The sequence below is a fragment of the Phycodurus eques genome, chromosome 4 (genome assembly GCF_024500275.1).
Source record: "Phycodurus eques isolate BA_2022a chromosome 4, UOR_Pequ_1.1, whole genome shotgun sequence".
In the NCBI taxonomy this organism is placed as follows: Eukaryota; Metazoa; Chordata; class Actinopteri; order Syngnathiformes; family Syngnathidae; genus Phycodurus; species Phycodurus eques.
The window spans coordinates 1,469,646-1,488,615 of record NC_084528.1 but is presented as its reverse complement, the minus strand read 5'-3'; the positions used below and the strand labels follow the sequence as shown (position 1 = coordinate 1,488,615).

The window sequence follows — 18,970 nt, the reverse complement described above, 5'->3', positions numbered from 1 at the left end:
TTTTCTCAATAATGTACACACAGCACCCCATATTGACAGAAAAAAAAACAGAATTGTTGAAATCTTTGCAGATTTATTCAAAAAGAAAAACTGAAATATAACACAGCCATAAGTATTCAGACCCTTTGCTCAGTATTTAATAGAAGCAGCCTTTTGTGCTAATACAGCCATGAGTCTTTTGGGGAATGTTTTTCACACGTGGATTTGGGGATCCTCTGTCATTCCTCCTTGCAGATTCTCTCCAGTTCTGTCAGGTTGGATGGTGAACGTTGGTGGACAGCCATTTTCAGATCTCGCCAGAGATGCTCAATAGGGTTTAAGTCAGGGCTCTAACTGGGCCATTCAAGAAAAGTCACAGAGTTGTTCTGAAGTCACTCCTTTGTTATTTTAGCTGTGTGCTTAGGGTCATTGTCTTGTTGGAAGGTGAACCTTCGGCCCAGTCTGAGGTACCTGAGCAGCTCTGGATAAGGTTTTCGTCCAGGCTTTCCCTGTACTTGGCCGCATTAATTTTTCCTTCAATTGCAACCAGTCATCCTGTCCCTGCAGCTGCCACCATCATGCTTCACTGTTGGAACTGTGTTGGACAGGTTATGAGCAGTGCCTGGTTTTCTCCACACATACCGCTTAGAATTAAGGCCAAAAAGTTCTCTCTTGGTCTCACCAGACCAGAGAATCTTATTCATCACCATCTTGGAGTCCTTCAGGTGTTTTTTAGCAAACTGCATGCGGGCTTTCATGTGTCTTGCACTGAGGAGAGGGTTCCATCGGTCCACTCTGCCATAAAGCACCGACTGGTGGAGGGCTGCAGTTAACTTTCTAGAACTTCCTCCCATCTCCCGACTGCATCTCTGGAGCTCAGCCACAGGGATCTTTCGGTTCTTCTTTACCTCTCTCACCAAAGCTCTTCTCCATCAATTGCTCAGTTTGGCTGGATGGCCAGCTCGAGGAAGGGTTCTGGTCATCCCAAACGTCTTACATTTAAGGATTATGGAGGCCGCTGTGCTCTTAGGAACCTTAAATGCAGCAGTAATTTTTTGTAACCTTGGCCAGATCTGTGCCTTGGCACAATTCTGTCTCTGAGCTCTTCAGGCAGTTCCTTTGACCTCATGATTCTCATTTGCTCTGACATGCACTGTGAGCTGTAAGGTCTTATATAAACCAGTGTGTAGCTTTTCTAATCAAGTCCAATCAGTATAACCAAACACAGCTGGACTCCAATAACGATGTCGAACCATCACAAGGATGATCAGAACAAATGGACAGCACCCGAGTTAAATATATGGGTGTCACAGCAAATGGTCTGAATACTTATGGCTGTGTGATATTTAACTTGTTTTTCTTCTTAAGAACAGGGACGATGTTGGAGGACTTGCAGACCATTGTAATGTTGGGGGGCAATGGGGTGTCCGGAGCAGTGTGAAGCGCTGATGGGAGATCGAAGTAAGAGTAGTGGGTCATGAGGTTCTGGGTCAGGGCCAGGTCGTTAACACCTTAGGGGGGTTTAGTCTTATAGTTCATAATTTGCCTAAATTCTCTCCAAACAGCCGCAGAGTTCCTCACTTCCCTGCTAAAACGATATTTCGCCTCCTTGTAGCTGCTTCTATTTTGGCCTCTGAACTCTGCCTCTTTTTCTTGATGAATCTGATGGAGCTCAGCTGTGAACCAGGGCTTGTTGTTATTACACATCCAGGTGCAGGTTGGTACTATGCTCTCCTCACAGAATTTAATATATGAGGTCAAAGTATCCATATACTCATCCAGATTGTCCTTCGGACCCCTGAACCCCTCCCACTCTGAAATACTCGAAATCATTTGTATAGCAACATTTGAGTGTTGTGAGGCTTTTCGGGAAGAGGTGAGACAGGCTCTCTGTGGACAGGAGGAGCTTCCAGAAGACTGGACCACTACACCCAAGGTGATCAGAGAGACAGGCAGGAGAGTACTTGGTGTATCTGGCAGGAAAAGAGAGGAGACTTGGTGGTGGAACCTCACAGTACAGGAAATCATACAAGGAAAGAGGTTAGCTAAGAAGTAGTGGGACACATGAGAGGACTGAGGAGAGGAGAAAGGAATACATTGAGAATGCGACTTTGGGTAAAGGTAGAGGTGGCAAAGGCCAAAAAAGAGGCATATGATGACATGTATGCCACGTTGGACACCAAAAAAGAAGAAAATGATCTATACAGGTTGGCCAGACAGAGGGCTAGAGATGGGAAGGATGTGCAGCAGGTTAGGTGGATTAAGGATAGAGATGAAAATGTGTTGACGGTGCCAGTAGTGTGATTGACAGATGGAAAGAATACTTGGAGAAGTTGCTGAATGAGGAACAGCCACTGTTTTGTCAGGAAAAAATTTGCTCTGGGTTAGGGAGGAGCTCCCCTCCTTTTCTCTGGGGTCTTCCTGCCGGTCGGACCGAGCCAGGCCCACAGGAGTCTAGCCTCTTACTTCACACGCTCAGCACATTTTTATTACTCACACTCTACATATTTCGCAAAATGGGCACATTCATATTTCATTCAGTGTCCCCTGGGGGGCTGGCACAAGGCATAATGGGTCGTACGCCGGCCCGGGTTCTGGCACATCTGTGCTGGTCTACTATCCGGTCGCCCCACTTCTCTGCCCTGCCAGTCCTCCAGTTTTAAGGCATCATCCACCCGTCAGTGGGGGGAGGGCAGTGTCGGACTGGGGAGGACATTTGGCCAGGTGTTGCAGCACTCCGGCCTGTTCTCTGGCCCCCAATGTCTTTCCCCCGCGGATTTCTAAATCACCACATACATTCACACATCTTTTCGGGAGCTGGGTGGGGGTGGCAGTTGCAGGTCATCATTGCCCCATGACCGTCTCGCCTCACCCGCACCAATCTCCCCAATTTTAATGTACAATACCCCACCACACGCGATCACAGTACAGGGACAATGGTTGCCAGTCGGGGACCTGGTAACCATAGTAATACGGTTGGTGGTGGGTATTCATATTTTTCTTGGCTTGACTCCTGGGGCCTGCGCCACCCCATCCCCCTTTGGTGGGCGGGCCACGGGGATATAGGAGTCCCCCCCTTCCTGCTGGTGCCCTCACCTGTCATTGCTCCCGGCAGGCGCTTGACATGGGCTCGCTTTTGACAGGCTGTGACCTTTTCGGGTGGCAGCTGGCTCCTGCGTCGGATGGGCCATGGAGGTGGTCGTGCTCTCTGCGGGTGGCAGGGATGGTGGGAGACGCTGGGTGGGTGGAGGGGGTTGAAGTGTTGGGGGGTGGTCCCTTGACCCTCCCTTTGGGACTGGTCGGGGTGCTTTGGTTGGGCTGGGGAACCGTCCTCGGGATTGGGTGGCATCCCGCATGGGACAGGCTCGCTGGCTTGGCCCCCACATGCGAGTGCAGGAGGCCAGGTCGACCCTTCCTCGATGTGCCAGCATAGCAACTCCATACATCAGATGGCTAACATGCATGTGATATGGTGTTCATTTACTAGTAAGTTCCATAGACACGCTATTGGCTTTAATTGCTTGTGCTGGGACCACTAATAATAACACAGGCTGTATTAATATATCAACTTACAGGGTCTTACGGGTGTTTCCAGGTGTTTTAGACACTATAAAAGTATCCCACCGCACAACTCATCAGTAGCACTGGCTTGCTCATTTCCCACATCCTGTCCTGCCCTGCTCTTTTCTGTCCTCTCTCATCTTGTTCTACTGCTTAGTTGTTGCATGTCCTCGCTGGGTGTCCCCTCCCGTCCTCAAATAAGAACACAATTTGACTTCGTAACATTACTTGAAGTCAAATATCTAGACTGATATTAACTATTGTTAATATCAGTTATATCTAACGATATATATATCTAACTATATCTAACTAGATAAATCTAACTATTGTTCTGCTGTTCTGCACCCCTATTCCCCCTGTCCCTTCTGTCCCTCGGTCTATCCCCTAAAACCCTTTTCTGTTTGGCTCTATTTTCAATAAAAAAATTAAATGATAACAAAAATAAAAAATAAGCAGATAAAGTATTTCAAACTCCCCTGTTGTACAGCAAAACTGTTCCAGCACAAAAGGCATACAGAACCACCATTGTGCATCGCCATGCAGCTGAAAAATAAATAAAATCAAGGAGAAAAAAGGAGAACATTTGCTGCTTTATATCTAGCTGTACAGAAATTAATTCTGTTGTGCATCCCTTTGATACATTTCTGTCAGATTGGGCAAATTGGATTCTTCCTGAAATCATGTGTTGTTTTTTCGGTGGTGTTTAATAAAAGGAAAGAGTCATTATTTAACCAAATCATTAGCATATAAGGTGGTAAACCATTGATGAGCTGTACATGTGGTAGCATCTTAACTAACTCCCTACCTAACTACCTTTTTTAGTTTAGTAAGCCAAAATATTTTATTAATCCATTGAAATGTCAAATTATTCTCTTTTATATCATTACATATTTATTTTTACATAGGACCAAAAACCAAATCTTATCCCTTTACAATATCTGACCAAAGGTATTTGGGGTAGCTGGAGTCATAGTTGAAATCAGAACACAATGTTTGGGTCTGTGTGTTTCAATTTTGAAATGGGTTCCCTGACTACAAATAATTGATCATTTAGGAGGGACTGTGATAGTTTGGTGGACTGTTTTTAGAAATTATTCGAAATTCTTATGATGACTATTAATTTTGCCATAATATACACAGATAATGACACATACTGGAACACATTTTCTGTGTTCTTTCTTTTTTTCAGAACATGGATAAGACACAGCTCCCATCTGTGACACTGATTGTGGGTTGTGGAGTATCTTCGCTTACATTGTTGCTACTCATCATCATCTATGTGTCAGGCTGGAGGTGAGAATATTTGTCTTTTGAATTTTCTTGAAGGGGAGATAAACCCAACATGTTTATATTTATATTTTAAATGTGCATATCTTTTTCAGCTGCTGTTTAGTTAAATCTACACAGTATAATAAAATGTTTAAAATGTCACATCTACTCGAATATGGGAGCTGCCATCTTTAGGCTGTTTCACTCTTGCGAGAGAATGTGACGTGTATCAGTCAATTGCTGCCTGCTTTATTTATTAACAAAACAATACAGTTAGTAAACATTCAGCAACAACAAGCTAGATTTTCGATTTCATTACATGTACAAAAGCTACACAATAAACCATGATTATAAACGTCATTTACTGTACATGTACTTACTGAATTGTGAGCTGATCTATCCTTTTTTGCTGATCTTTCACATCTAGAAGTTGACAACGCTTTTACACTTCACTACACTGATTACCATTGTATGTTTCTCAGTCGTGTTGTACACAGGATACGATAATTGAATCCATCACTGTCAACAATGTGTCAGCCAACACAGTTCGATGCCTTGCTCTATTAGTAGACAACCCGCGACGAGTGTTGGCACTGTGTCGTGAAACCTCTTCGGTATTCCATTCCTGCTCTCGTACAGTGCAGACACTTTTTTGCTTGTTCTGCTTTTTCTTGCTGATGAGCTTATTTTTCTTATTCCAAAGAAATTAGAATGTGCTACTCCTGGATATTGTGAAACTTGTTGGCCGTTACGTTTTGTAGATACAGTCGTTTGCATATTCCATATATATTATATTATTTTTATACCCCCTCACCATTACTGTGACCTTGGCCTGCAAATTAGCACAAACCTGCTTTTAGCAACAAGACCAGCAACAAGATGCCTCCCTTTTCTACTTAAGAATATCACAAACTGCTACAGATAATGGTGGTCCTGGAAACAAAAACTCACTGCCTTGAAGTATATGTGGAGGTAAATGGACAGTCGGGGAATGAAACCACTTTACCGATGTCTCAAAATGGTTAGCAGGAGCATGCTAACAGACAGCCAGTTAGCTCCACAAAGAGGAAAGATTGGGGATCATGGATACGGTAATTGATCATCCATCAGTTCTCCCTGGAATTTACTGGGGGCAAAGCCTAAAGATAGGTGAAAGCATCCAAAAGGGAGGACAGAACAACAGAAGAAGAAGAAGAATCACCTTTTATTGTCATGAACATGCATGCATGCACACGAAATTTGTTCTCTGCATTTAACCCATCACAGTGAACACATACACGTTAGTGGAACACACTGGAGCAGGGGGCAGCTGAAGCGCCAGGGTTTACCAAGGAATCTGGCTGGCCTGCGTTGAGTGCTTCTTCAACCCCAAGAGAGTGACCATGGACGGTCACGACATCAAAGGGCAAAAAAAGAGGACACAAGTCAATGCAAAACATTGACATCAGACTAACACATACAAGACCCTGGCAAAGGCTCAACCCCCACCACAACTGAAAGGTATGAAACTAAATTACACAAGAAAGAAATGGCACCCCAAACGTTAATAGCTGGTGATGGAACTGTCAAGGATGTGAAACGTTTTTGCAGCAAGAAGAACACCAAAGTAGTGTGTCTTACCAACGATATGCTGTCTGATAGTTCAAAGAAAAAAATAAAAAACATTGAGATCACGAATGAGCACCCAACTGTAAAATCTGTCATTATACACACATTGGCCCTGGATGTTGTCAAGCAGCAATCAGAGGTACTGACATGAGATTTCATTTATCACTTATGAGCTGGAGATGAACGTTTCAGCAGGCTTTTACAATTAAATAATCTGTACTGTGCTATCTGTGAGCTACATTGACAATTTCTGCATTTATTTGGAGCACAGACATCTCTACAAGGCAGACTGTTTTCTGTCTCAATAAACATGAGGTTAAGTTATTGGCTGCCAACATTTTTTACTGTGTAGGTCATTCAGCGGCCCAAAAGGAAAACATTGGCCTTGTTCACGCAGCTGAAGCACAAAAAGAGCAGAAGGAGTCTCCAGCTGTACTAAAATAATGGGAGGAACAAGAACTAAGACGACACAAGTCCCAGATGGAGTCACCAGCGTCACCCAAACAATCGGCGGAACGAATGAGGAATGAGATAGGAATCTCCCACACCCCTCCCTGCCCCATTGGAGCGAAGCCCAACATAACTCTCACTATCATCTAGCCTAAATGCTCCATTAGATGTGACAGATGTGAAGGGCCCCTCCTCCACCCATTGAAGAATTTTATCTCAAAATCTGACTAATATGTGCGGGGTCACAGCTGCAAATCAGATACAAACAACATTCGTCTCCAGAATAAGTCAAACCCCTCAGGGGAGCAGGCATTTTTCATCCCTGTCATTACAAGGGACAGAAAGTTGGCACAAAGAAAGCAGAGCTACAAGCTTAATGAGGATAAAATGTGAACCTAACAAACCTTTGTCTCCAGTTGTCTCTGTGAGACTAGCTGTATTCAGTATCAGGTCACTGATTAAATAAATCAATATTGATTAATGGCATCGTTACGACCTATGAGCTAGACTTTTTCTTACTAAATGAAACGTGGTTAACAGAAAGTAGCTGTAATACAATTTTAAATGAGGCAACACCAGCAAATTTTGGTGGTATTGCTTCCATTTTTTTATTATAGCAGCTGGTATTGCTGGTATTTTTAAATTATTATTTTAGTGTAAATAAATCATACCGGGTGATTTTAGCTCTTTTTGTTTGTCAAAGGTGACCCAAAGGTTATTGTTTTAATCATTTATAGACCTCCAAGATACAATGGACAATTTATGGAGGATTTTTCACAACTGCTGTCAGTTATTTGTACTGACTACAACTATATTGTCATAATGGGAGATTTTAACATTCATATTGACAAAAAAAATTAATTTTCTTTTTGAATAACTCTGCTATACTGGACACATTTGACCTCTCTCAACATATAACGACTCCAACCCACACTCAAGGTAACATCTTAGACCTGGTAATCTCGAAGGATGTTGAACTTCTCTCAGATGACAGTAAAGGGAACTTACTTTAACAAACCAACTTTTCTAGCATTTGGGGTGTAATATTGTCTCTGTGGTGCCTCAGTAAACATGTGAAATATAAATTAAAATCGTCCACACATTCTGACTCTTAAACGTTTTTCTGCCGAGAGGCCTGAAATCAGGTCATTCAAATTTCTTAAGCTCTACGTCACGAGCGAAGATCCTCTGCCTTCCCTCTCCTGTCCCGAGCCAGCGCCGTCAACATAACAAACACGTGTGCTCTCATAAGTGGGTCCTCTCCACGAAGGCAACTAATCAGATGAAAGGGGAGTGGTCTTCGCCAAATATGGAAAAAGAGGATACAAAACTGGGTCAAACAGAAGTAGCTGTCAAAAGGGCCTTTTCTGGACACTCGTATGATGAAACCCAGGTGGTTTTTTTTTAAATGGAATTGACCGTTTTATACTGTCCATGTTAGCAAGACATTCTATGGAAGTTTAAATAGCCAAAATACGGGACTTTTAAGGATGTAGCTATTTCTGACCATTTTTGTGTGTTCTTTCAACTACAGCATTCTCCCAAAAGGTCAGACAACCTCTACTTCTCCACTTCATTGAGCAGCGTCTCAACTTCACATTCAGAAAAAATATTTTTCTTCACTGCCTTGCTTATTTTCTTTTCTTTCTGATCGCGCAGAGATTCGGATCTGAGGTGCAGGGACAATTCAAATATGATTTACATATTTAAATGTGGCCGTGGACAGGGAGGAGTCAGCTCTGACAAAATGTGCGCTCAATTCTATGTTGACTGGGATGTACAAAGGAAATGTGCTTGGATTCATGCGTATGCACAGATTCTTACATCTGGATATTTTTGTGCTTAGAATGTTTTCTGCATTTGAGCGTACGTTCAGGAGGAAATCCACGCAAGTCTCATTCGTGCTTTCATCTTAAGTAGGCTTGACTACTGTAATGGTCTTCTGACTGGACTCCCTAAAAAGAGCATAAACAGCTGCAGCTCATTCAGAATGCTGCAGCTCGGGTACTGACCAGAACAAAAAGGTCTGAGCATATTACTCCAATTCTAAAGTCTTTACACTGGCTTCCAGTCATCTTTAGAATAGATTTTACAGTTATGCTACTGGTCGATAAATCACTAAGTAGTTTAGGTCCTGAATACATGAAATATATACGAATGGAATATGAACCCAGTACGGCTCTGAGATCTGACTCAGGTCAAATAGTGGACCACAGAGTCCAAAGCAAATGAGGTGAAGCAGCATTTAGCTGTCATGCTGCACACAAATGGACTGAGTGGCGACCAGAAGTGACAATCAGTCCAAACTTTGAATGCTTTTAAGGCATTTAAATTATCTTTTTTTTGCACTGTATTCTGTTTTAATTGTATTTATATTTTTCTCTTTGTGTTAAATGTTTATGAGCTGCTTTTTTAAAATTATTTTAATCATGTCAAGCACATTGAGTTACCTTGTATACGAAATGCGCTATATAAATAAATTAGCTTTGCTTTAGTTAGCCAATGTGGCTAAACAGTAAAAAAAAAAAAAATCTAGCCACACTTTTGTGTAGTTAGCAACAACATCATCAATCGTCATCAATCATCTATCGTCATCAATCAGGAGTCGGGCTGAATGATTTGGGAAAATACTCTTACAAGTTGTAATTGAGAGGTTGCTTTTCTTTTATTTTCAACAAATATTATATTTTAGCAAGAAATTTTTCGGGAGGAAGTTGTTTTTTTTGCTCTCGCTCTCGTTCAGTGCAGATGCTTTCCTGCTTGCTCTGCTTGCTTTGCCTCTGTTTGCATTTTTTCCTGCTGATAAGCTCATTTTTCTTCTTCCAAGGAAATTGAAAGAAGAAACTCCTGGATATTTTTAAACTTGTGGGATGTTACTTTTTTTTGTAGATTCAGTCAGTTATTGCCATATTCCAATATTTGTTTTTTGAAACCCCCTTACGTGTGAGCGTGGCCTGCAAATTAGCCCAGGCCTGCTATTGGCAACAAGACCAGCAACAAGATTCCTCTCTATTGCACTGAGGACTATCACAGACTGCTACAGAAGATGTCAGTTCTGGAAACGAAAATCAACCGTCTTGAAGTGTATGTGGATGTAAATGGACAGTCGGGGAATGAAACCACTCTACCGATGTCTCAAAATGGTGAGCAGAAGTGTGCTAACAGACACTTTGCTGAAATCATCATTAAAAACTTCAACAATACTGGCACTCTATTTGCTGTGGTTGACAAGATCACAACTCCCCCGGATAGCTCCAGAACTTCGCACAGCAGATAAATTCAATGAATTTGCTTGTTATTTTAGTGAAAAAATACAATCCATCAGGTTGAATATCAGCACAAAATCAGCAAAATGATAAAGGGATGCTACATCTGAAGCCACCCAGGCAAAACTCTATTACCATGTCAGAATTTGATACAGTTGACCAAAAAAACTGCAGAGAAAATGGTTCAGCACCTGAAACCATCAACGGGCTCTTTTGACTCAATACCATCAGATTTTTTCAAAACTATTGTAAAGTCTGTGCTTGGGCGAGTTTCCTGAAGCTCATAAAGTAGCTGCCATTAAGCCTCTTCCAAAAAATAGAATGCTGGACACTTCCATGTTAGCAAGCTATAGACCCATCTCAACTCTCCCTTGCATTGTCAAGATTGTTGAGAAAGTTATTGTTAATCAACTCAGCAATTTCTTGAATTTAAATTGACTTTGTCACAAATTTCAATGAGATTCCGAACTCATCACAGTACAGAATCTGATCTTATCAAAGTGCTTAATGATATAAGGTTGAATACTGACTCGGAAAAGGTGTCAATTCTGGTCTTGCTGGATCTCAGTGCGGCTTTTGATTCGGTAGACCATAATATACTGCTTAACAGGTTGTAAACGTGGGGAGGACTAAATGGAACAGTCCTTAAATGGGGGGGAGACTAAACCACCAACACCGTGGCCGAATGAGCATCCTCACTTTAACTTTTATCAGGAAGGGATTTTTAGTTTTGATGCAGGAAATTTTGTTTCACCAGTAGTGGCGAAGGTGGGCAATATTTGTTTCGCCACATCCTGTTTCAGTTAGCCATTGGCGACGTGGCAAACGGGCAGCGCGAAACCTGTGCGACTGTAGTTTTGACGTTACTTCCGCAGTCTGCAGTTAATAATGATTTCGCCAAACATGGCACCCCCCTGTACACTGATTAAATATTCTGTTTAATTCTTATTCCATGAACGCAATATTAAGTAAGAGTACCGTGTTTTGACCAGTGCTGGCACGTAGAGTGTATTCTTGCTTTAAGATTTTAACTGAGATAGGTTCAAAGATTTGCACAGTACACCAGTTGATATGCCGCTGTCAGTTAGTTAACTAAATGGTAACTTTAATTGTTGAAACAGTCATATATGTGGACATAAACCCACATTTAATCATTTTGAACCAATTCTTTAGAAAATAAATCTCTCTCCACGAGTGGATTCTTAGGTTTTTCCCGATAACTGGTTACACTATATCCTCTTACTGTATGACTAAAGCAGAATAAATTAAATTGTAAAAAAAATAATAATAATAATAATAAAAAAACATAGGAGCTGGACAAGAGGATTATCATTCCTCCTTAATATCAGACTAAATGAACATTGCAGAAAAAGTAAGGACATTTGTGTTTGGTCTATTTCTTTGTTCTAACCATGCTTCTTGGCAATAAAATGTATACCGATGGAACGTCTGTTCAATAGCCGTTGAAATGGTGCCATATTTGGAAAGAACCTGCACTTGTGGGATGAACAGCCGAGCTGTTGTGGGTTGTGGCCATTAAGTATTTGCCAAATTTTCTGTGCCAATGCCAAACAACTTATTTTGTTGTTGCCGCTGGCTCTTGTTTTGAGCTTCTGATACTCCCAAGTTAGCATGAGCCCTGGTACAGTGGTCAGTAGGTGTCTGCTCCAAGAATCAGCATGACACATTTTACTCATCTGGATAGGGCCCGTGCGACAGGGCAATTTCAAGCTGGTGTTCTCCAAAGTCAAGTTGCAGCTTTGTTTGGAATGAGCCCTAGTACCATCGCCCAACTGAAGGGCAAGTTCCATATAACGGGATGTCAAAGACAAGAAGATGACAACCCAAAAATACAGGTTCCTCAGGCTGTCAACACTTCGGTACCGTCAGCCGTCTAATACAGATTTGCTGTCAATGTTTGCAGGACGATGTGCCTGACAGCTCTCTTCCCAGACAATCCGTAACAGACTGCACACAGCCAATCTGTGGTTTTATTGGGCTGTCAAAAGGCCTGCCATGACTGCCCTTCACGTCAGATGCACTGGGCCATGAAAATGTGGAGGAACATAATCTTTGGCGATGGGTCCAGAATCTGTCGATGGCAATTGGCTCATTGGGTCAAAGTAAAGAGATGTGCACAACGCTACGCTGATTGCTTTACCAATAGAGTAACATCTTTTGGTGGAGGCAGTGACATGGTGTGGGGTGGCATAGACCTTCCTGGAAAAACGAAACTTCTCATTATTGGAGGTAATCTCAATGCAGAGAGATCTTGAGAATAGATTACACAAGAAGTGGCAATCTCGTTTCAAACGCTCCACCATCATTCCAATCCCCAAGAAACCTGCAATCTCGGGTCTGAATGACTACAGGCCTGTCGCTTTGACATCTGTGGTCATGAAGTCCTTTGAACGTCTCGTGCTGGACCACCTCAAGAGTGTCACAGGTCCCCTGCTGGACCCCTGCTGGACCCCTGCTGGACCCCTGCAGTTTGCCTACCAAGCGAACAGGTCTGCGGATGATGCAGTCAACATGGGACTGCACTTCATCCTAGAACACCTCGACAGTGCAGGGACCTACGCGAGGATCCTGTTCGTGGACTTCAGCTCAGCTTTCAACACCATCATCCCGGAACTCCTTTCATCAAAGCTTCTCCAGCTCAGCGTCTAACCTGCCATCTGCCAGTGGATTTACAGCTTTCTGACGGGCAGGACACAGCAGGTCAGGCTGGGGGAGGCCACCTCACCCACACAGAGCATCAGCACTGCGGCGCCCCAAGGTTGTGTCCTCTCTCCGCTGCTCTTCTCTCTCTACACAAACGACTGTACCTCAGCGAACCCGACTGTCAAACTCCTGAAGTTTGCAGATGACACCACTGTCATCGGCCTCATCAAGGACGGTGACGAGTCTGCATTTCGACAGGAAGCGGAACGGCTGGAGCTGTGGTGCGGCCGACACAGCCTGGAGCTGAACACGCTCAAGACTGTAGAGATGATCGTGGACTTCAGGAGGCATCCTTCGCCACAGCTGCCCCTCACGTTGTCCAGCTGCCTTGTGTCAACCGTCGAGACCTTCAAGTTCCTGGGAATTACAATCTCTCAGGACCTGAAGTGGGCGACCAACATCAACTGCGTCCTCAAAATGGCCCAGCACAGGATGTACTTCCTGCGGCTTCTGAGAAAGCACGGCCTGCCACCGGAGCTGCTGAGACAGTTCTACACAGCGGTCATCGAATCAGTCCTGTGTTCTTCCATCACAGTCTGGTTTGGTGCTGCAACAAAAAAGGACAAACTCCGACTGCAACGGACAATCAAAACTGCTGAAAGGATTGTCGGTACCCCCCTACCCACCCTTGAGGACTTGTACGCTGGCAGAACTAAGACAAGGGCGTGCAAAATCCTCTCGGACCCTCCGCACCCCGGTCACCAGCTCTTCCAGCTCCTTCCCTCAGGTAGGTGCTACCGATCAATGCAAACTAGAACTAGTAGACATTCCAACAGCTTCTTCCCTCTTGCAATCAACTTCTTAAACAGCTAACCTATAATTCCATTGCAACAAGCTGGCAATTTTTTGACTTGAGTTCGTTGTTACATTTCTGTGGGGCCAATTATGTATTACTCGTGCACTCACTGTGGTTGTCTCACCATGCTGCACTATTTGCATATACTGGCCACTCATGCCAGAGTAGCATCTGCTCCATTTGCACACTGATTGAGGAGTATCTGTAAAATTTGCACAACCAACATTGTCCCAGATGATTGCACTACTCGTCACTTTAAACTGCATACACTCCTTGAAGTCTCAGCACCCTTTGCACAATGGTCATTGCACCGGACTATTGCAATATTAGTCATTTGAACTGCTCTAAGTGCTAGAGGACTCTGCATCTTTTTGCACAATTGTTTTTTGTCAATGTCTTTATGTCTCCAAAGTGTTCTGTAAATTGACTGTCTGTTGTACTAGAGTGGCTCCAACTACTGGAGACAAATTCCTTGTGTGTTTTGGACATACTTGGCAAATAAAGATGATTCTGAAGAGGAAGTGACAGGCTCTTGTGGTTGTGATTGGTTCGTCCATACACTTCTGAGGCGTTTGACTTTTTAATGAATAAATTGTTGAATTGCCAATATGTCTTGTTTCTTCAAACTTCAATCCTCCAATCCACCAAAAACCACAAGTCAATGGCAACCTCAAAATCATGGGCAGAGATTTGGCAAATGTCACCTGTCTGGCAGGGAAAGAGCCTGAACTAGTGTGTGAGGTCGAGAAATTCCGACGAGACATAGTTGGGCTCTCCTCAACACAACAGCTTGTGCTACGGTACCAGTCTTGTCGAGTGGGGTTGGACACGCTACCAATCTCGAGTTACCCCCGGTGAGAGGCGCCAAGCAGGTGTGGGCATACTTATTGCCCCCTGGCTCGGTGCCTGGACGTTGGGGTTCACCCCGGTAGATGAGAGTGTAACCTCCCTCCACCTTCGGGTCGGCGAACAGGTCCTGACTATTGTTTGTGCCGGTGCACAATGCACAGTGAGACCTGGGAGGGCGTGATTGGGAGGAACACTGCCCTCAGTTAGAACGCAAGTGATTCTTTGTTATTGGACTTCTGTGCTCATCATGAATTCTCCATAACAAGCGCCTTTTTCAAACTTAAGGGTGTCCGTACATGCACGTGGCATTAGGACGGCATAGGCCACAGTTCGATGATTGACTTTGTGGTCGTGTCACCTGGCTTGCGTGGCCATGTTTTGGACACTCGGGTGAAGAGTGGTTGAGAGCTCTCTATGACTCACCACCTGGTGGTGTGTTGGTTCTGATGGTCAAGCCTTTTGGCCTTTAGTACTTCAGAGGCAGCTGATGAGTACCGGCAGACCATGTGGAATGCAGCTTCATTGGTCACTGAGGCAAAAATGCGGCCATGGGAAGAGATCGATGAGGCCATGGAAAACGACTTCCAGACGGCTTTGAGAAATTCTGATCCACCATCCCAGTGTCTCAGGATGGGAAAGCAGTGCACCATCAACACTGTGGAGAGTGGTACTGACCTCGACTCCAACATTGTGAATCGGTGGTGAGAATACCTCAAAGACCTCCTATACTGTACTGTTTCACCAACACACCTTCCTAAGCAGAGTCTGGGGTCTCTGAGGTGGGCTCTCATAGCTCTGGGGTTGCCAGCTCCTAGCTGGCAGGTCCCTGGGGGTGGATGAGATTAGCCCGGAGTTTATAAAGGTTTTGGATGACGTGGGGCTGTCCTGGTTGACACGCCTCGACTCTGGCTTGGCAGACCGGGGGTTGGTGGCCCCCTTTTTAAGAAGGAGGAGGCTGTGTTCCAACTACAGAGCAATCCACTCCTCAGCCTCCCTGGTAAGATCTATTTGGGGTGCTGGAGAGGAGTGTCCATTGGGAAGTAAAATTCTGGTTCAGGAGGTGTGGTGTAGTTTTCATCTTGACCATTGAACAGTGGACCAGCTCCACACCCTGCACAGGGTTCTGGAGGTTTCATGGGAGTTCACCCAAACAGTCTCCTTGTGCTTTTTGGACTTGAAGAAGGCATTCAACTGTGTCCCTCGGGGAGTCCTATGAAGGGTGCTCTGGGAGTATACGGTACCGGACCCTTTAATATGGGATGTACGGTCCCTGTACGGCAGGTGTCGGAGTAGATCGTATTCGTTTCCAGTGAGGGTTGGAGTTTGCCAAGGCTGCCCTTTGTTACAAGTCTGTTCATTACCTTTATAGACATAATTTCTAGGTGCAGCCAAGGTATTGAGCGGGTCCAGTTTGGTTACCTCAGTTTTACAGCTTTGCAGTTTACAAATGATGTGGTTCTGATGGCTTTATCAAACCGTGATCCTCAACTCTCTCCCGCTGGAGTGGTTCGGAGAAGAGACTGGGATGGAAATCAGCATCTCAAAATCTGAAGCCATGATCCTCAGTCAGAAAAGGGTAAAGTGCCCTCTCTGGGTTGAGGATGAACTCCTGCCCCAAGTGGAGGAATTTCAGTATCTTGGGGTCGTGTTCACGAGTGAGGGAAGAATGGAGCGGGAGATCAACAGGCGGATAGGTGCGGTGTCTGCATTGATGCAGATGCTGCATCGGTCTGTCGTTATGAAGAAGGAGCTGAGCCTAAAGGAAAATCTCTCAATTCATCAGTCGATCTACGGTCCCAACCTCACCTATGGTTCCAAGCCGTGGGTCATCACCGTATGAACAAGATGGTGGATATAAGTGGCTGAAATGAGCTACCTTCGCAGGGTGTACAAACCTTCCCTTAGATATAGGGTGAGAAGCGTGATTATGCAGGACGGGCTCAGAGTCCAGCTGCTGCACCTCCCCATCGAGAGGAGCCAGCCCTTTTCGTGGCTCAAATGATAACTAAAATAAAATACAGACAAATGTTTAAAGGTGAGGATTAGACTTTTACTGTAGCCTAAAGTGTATTTATAAGCACCGAGGACACAGTTCCAGGAAGGTCACTCCCCTCCTCCCATTCTTGGAGGATGAGGACATTTCAGAGAAATGGGAGGATATTCTCTTAAAAGGAAGCGCACTGAGTAAATGTGTTTCCATATTTACACAACCAGAGGTCAACAAGACTAGTTTTCGTAATTGCTGTATATAATCAAGTCAAAATGAGTTGAAATTAGTTAATTCCAACATAGATTCCCTGTACCGTATATTGGTCTGCCCATATTGACGCCTCCCTGGACAACGAAGTGGTTGGAGAGAGGGAAGTCTGGGCATCGCTGCTGAAGCTGTTGCCCCCGCGACAAAGTAGTTAAAGCAAATATGCAAAGAAAACTCAGGTTTTCACATGTACAAAATAATTACTTAGAAACAATTTGGATGAATATTTTATTCAGTTATGATAGAAACCAGTGAAAACCAAAAATGTTTTATTTTTGTTTCCTCTCATTTTCTTGCAGATACATTCGGTCTGAACGATCTGTCATTCTAATCAACTTCTGCCTCTCAATTATTTCCTCCAATGCCCTTATTCTCATTGGACAGACCCAAACAAGAAATAAGGTAAGAACACCTATGTTTGTTTTGAAATTTGAGGCAAGACATACGGCATTGTATCATCACAGTAAAGTCTTTATGAAACATAAATCCCCAATCGCTTTATTTCCTGTTGTTCCAGGTATTATGCACCATGATAGCTGCGTTTCTTCACTTTTTCTTCCTGTCATCATTCTGTTGGGTCCTGACGGAAGCATGGCAGTCATACATGGCAGTGACGGGTCGTCTCAGGAATCGCATTATACGGAAGCGTTTTCTCTGTCTTGGCTGGGGTTAGTCTTCCATCTCTTATCTATCCATGTTTCAATTTTAATAGTTTTGCTCATTCGTTTTATTTTAATACCACCTTTTTATCTCCCAGGTCTCCCTGCTCTTGTCGTTGCAATCTCAGTGGGTTTTACCAAGGCAAAAGGCTATGGAACACCAAGCTAGTAAGAATCGTTGTCTGTATATGATCTCTCATGTTGATCGACAATGTTTATGCGAAATATTGACAATATACAATATTTCATGTTTCTACCACTTTTTCATATACTGTGTAGTCGACATTACTTTTACATTGTTTTTGTGTAACCCATTTCTTTCGCTCATTCCCTCTTTTTTGTTTACCTTGTGGTGTTTCCCACTTTGTACTTCTTTGCGGTTCCATCACTCGTGTTGCCTCAAAAATTCTGACTTCGTCTCACATTCTATCCATCCATCCATTCCGCTGATCCGAGGTCGGGTCGCGGGGGCAGCAGCCTCAGCATGGAAGCCCAGACTTCTCTCTCCCAGCCACTTCCTTGAGCTCTTCCGAGGCGTTCCCAGGCAAGCCGAGAGACGTCGTCTCTCCAGCGTATCCTGGGTCGTCCCCGGGATCTCCTCCCGGTGGGACGTGCCCGGAACACCTCACCAGTGAGGCGTCCTGGAGGCATCCTAAACAGATGCCCGAGCCACCTCATATGCCTCCTCTCAGTGCATAGGAGCAGCGGCTCTACTCTGAGCCCCTCCCGGATGACCGAGCTTCTCACCTTATCTCTGAGGGAGAGCCCAGACACCCTGCGGAGAAAACTCATTTCGGCCGCTTGTATCCGGGATCTTTTTCTTTCGGTCACGACCCACAGCTCGTGACCATAGGTGAGGGTAGGAATGTAGATCGACCGGTAAATTGAGAGTTTCCTCTTTCGGCTTAGCTCCTTCTTCACCACAACAGACCAATACAAAGTCCGCATCACTGCAGACGCTGCACCGATCCGACTGTCGATCTCGGGTTCCATTCTTCCCTCACTCGTGAACAATACCCCAAGATAATTGAACTCCTCCACTTGGGGCAGGATCTCATCCCCAACCTGGAGAGGGCACTCCATCCTTTTCCGACTTAGGACCATGGTCTCAGATTTAGAGGTGCTGATTCTCATCCCAGCCGCTTCACACTCTGCTGCGAACTGATCCAGTGAGAGTTGGATATCACGGCCTGATGAAGCCAACAGAACCACATCATCTGGAAAAAGCAGAGATCCAATACTGAGGCCACCAAACCTGACCCCCTCTATGCCTCGGCTGCGCCTAGAAATTCTGTCCATAAATGTTATGAACAGAATCGGTGACAAAGGGCAGCGTTGGCGGAATCCAACCATCACTGGAAACGAGTCCAACTGACTGCCGGCAATGCGTAACAAACTCTGACACTGGTCGGACAGGGACCGAACAGCCCGTATCAGGTGGTTCGGTACCCCATACTCCTGAAGCACCCCCGCAGGACTCCACGAGGGACACGGTCGAATGCCTTCACCAAGTCCACAGAACACCCATGCACCCTGTACGACCCTGCCGAGG

General features: G+C 44.5%; 1 protein-coding gene across 5 annotated transcripts in view; it reads left to right on the top strand.

The window, feature by feature from the left end:
* adgrb1a (adhesion G protein-coupled receptor B1a) overlaps positions 1-18,970 on the top strand; it is a 326,613-nt gene that overhangs the window by 228,582 nt on the left and 79,061 nt on the right. For all 5 annotated transcript variants that reach the window (XM_061673608.1, XM_061673606.1, XM_061673607.1 and 2 more), the window contains 4 exons: positions 4,730-4,833; positions 17,059-17,161; positions 17,277-17,427; positions 17,517-17,586. In XM_061673608.1, the coding sequence (XP_061529592.1) occupies positions 4,730-4,833; positions 17,059-17,161; positions 17,277-17,427; positions 17,517-17,586 (428 nt within the window). The remainder of the gene's footprint in view (positions 1-4,729; positions 4,834-17,058; positions 17,162-17,276; positions 17,428-17,516; positions 17,587-18,970) is intronic.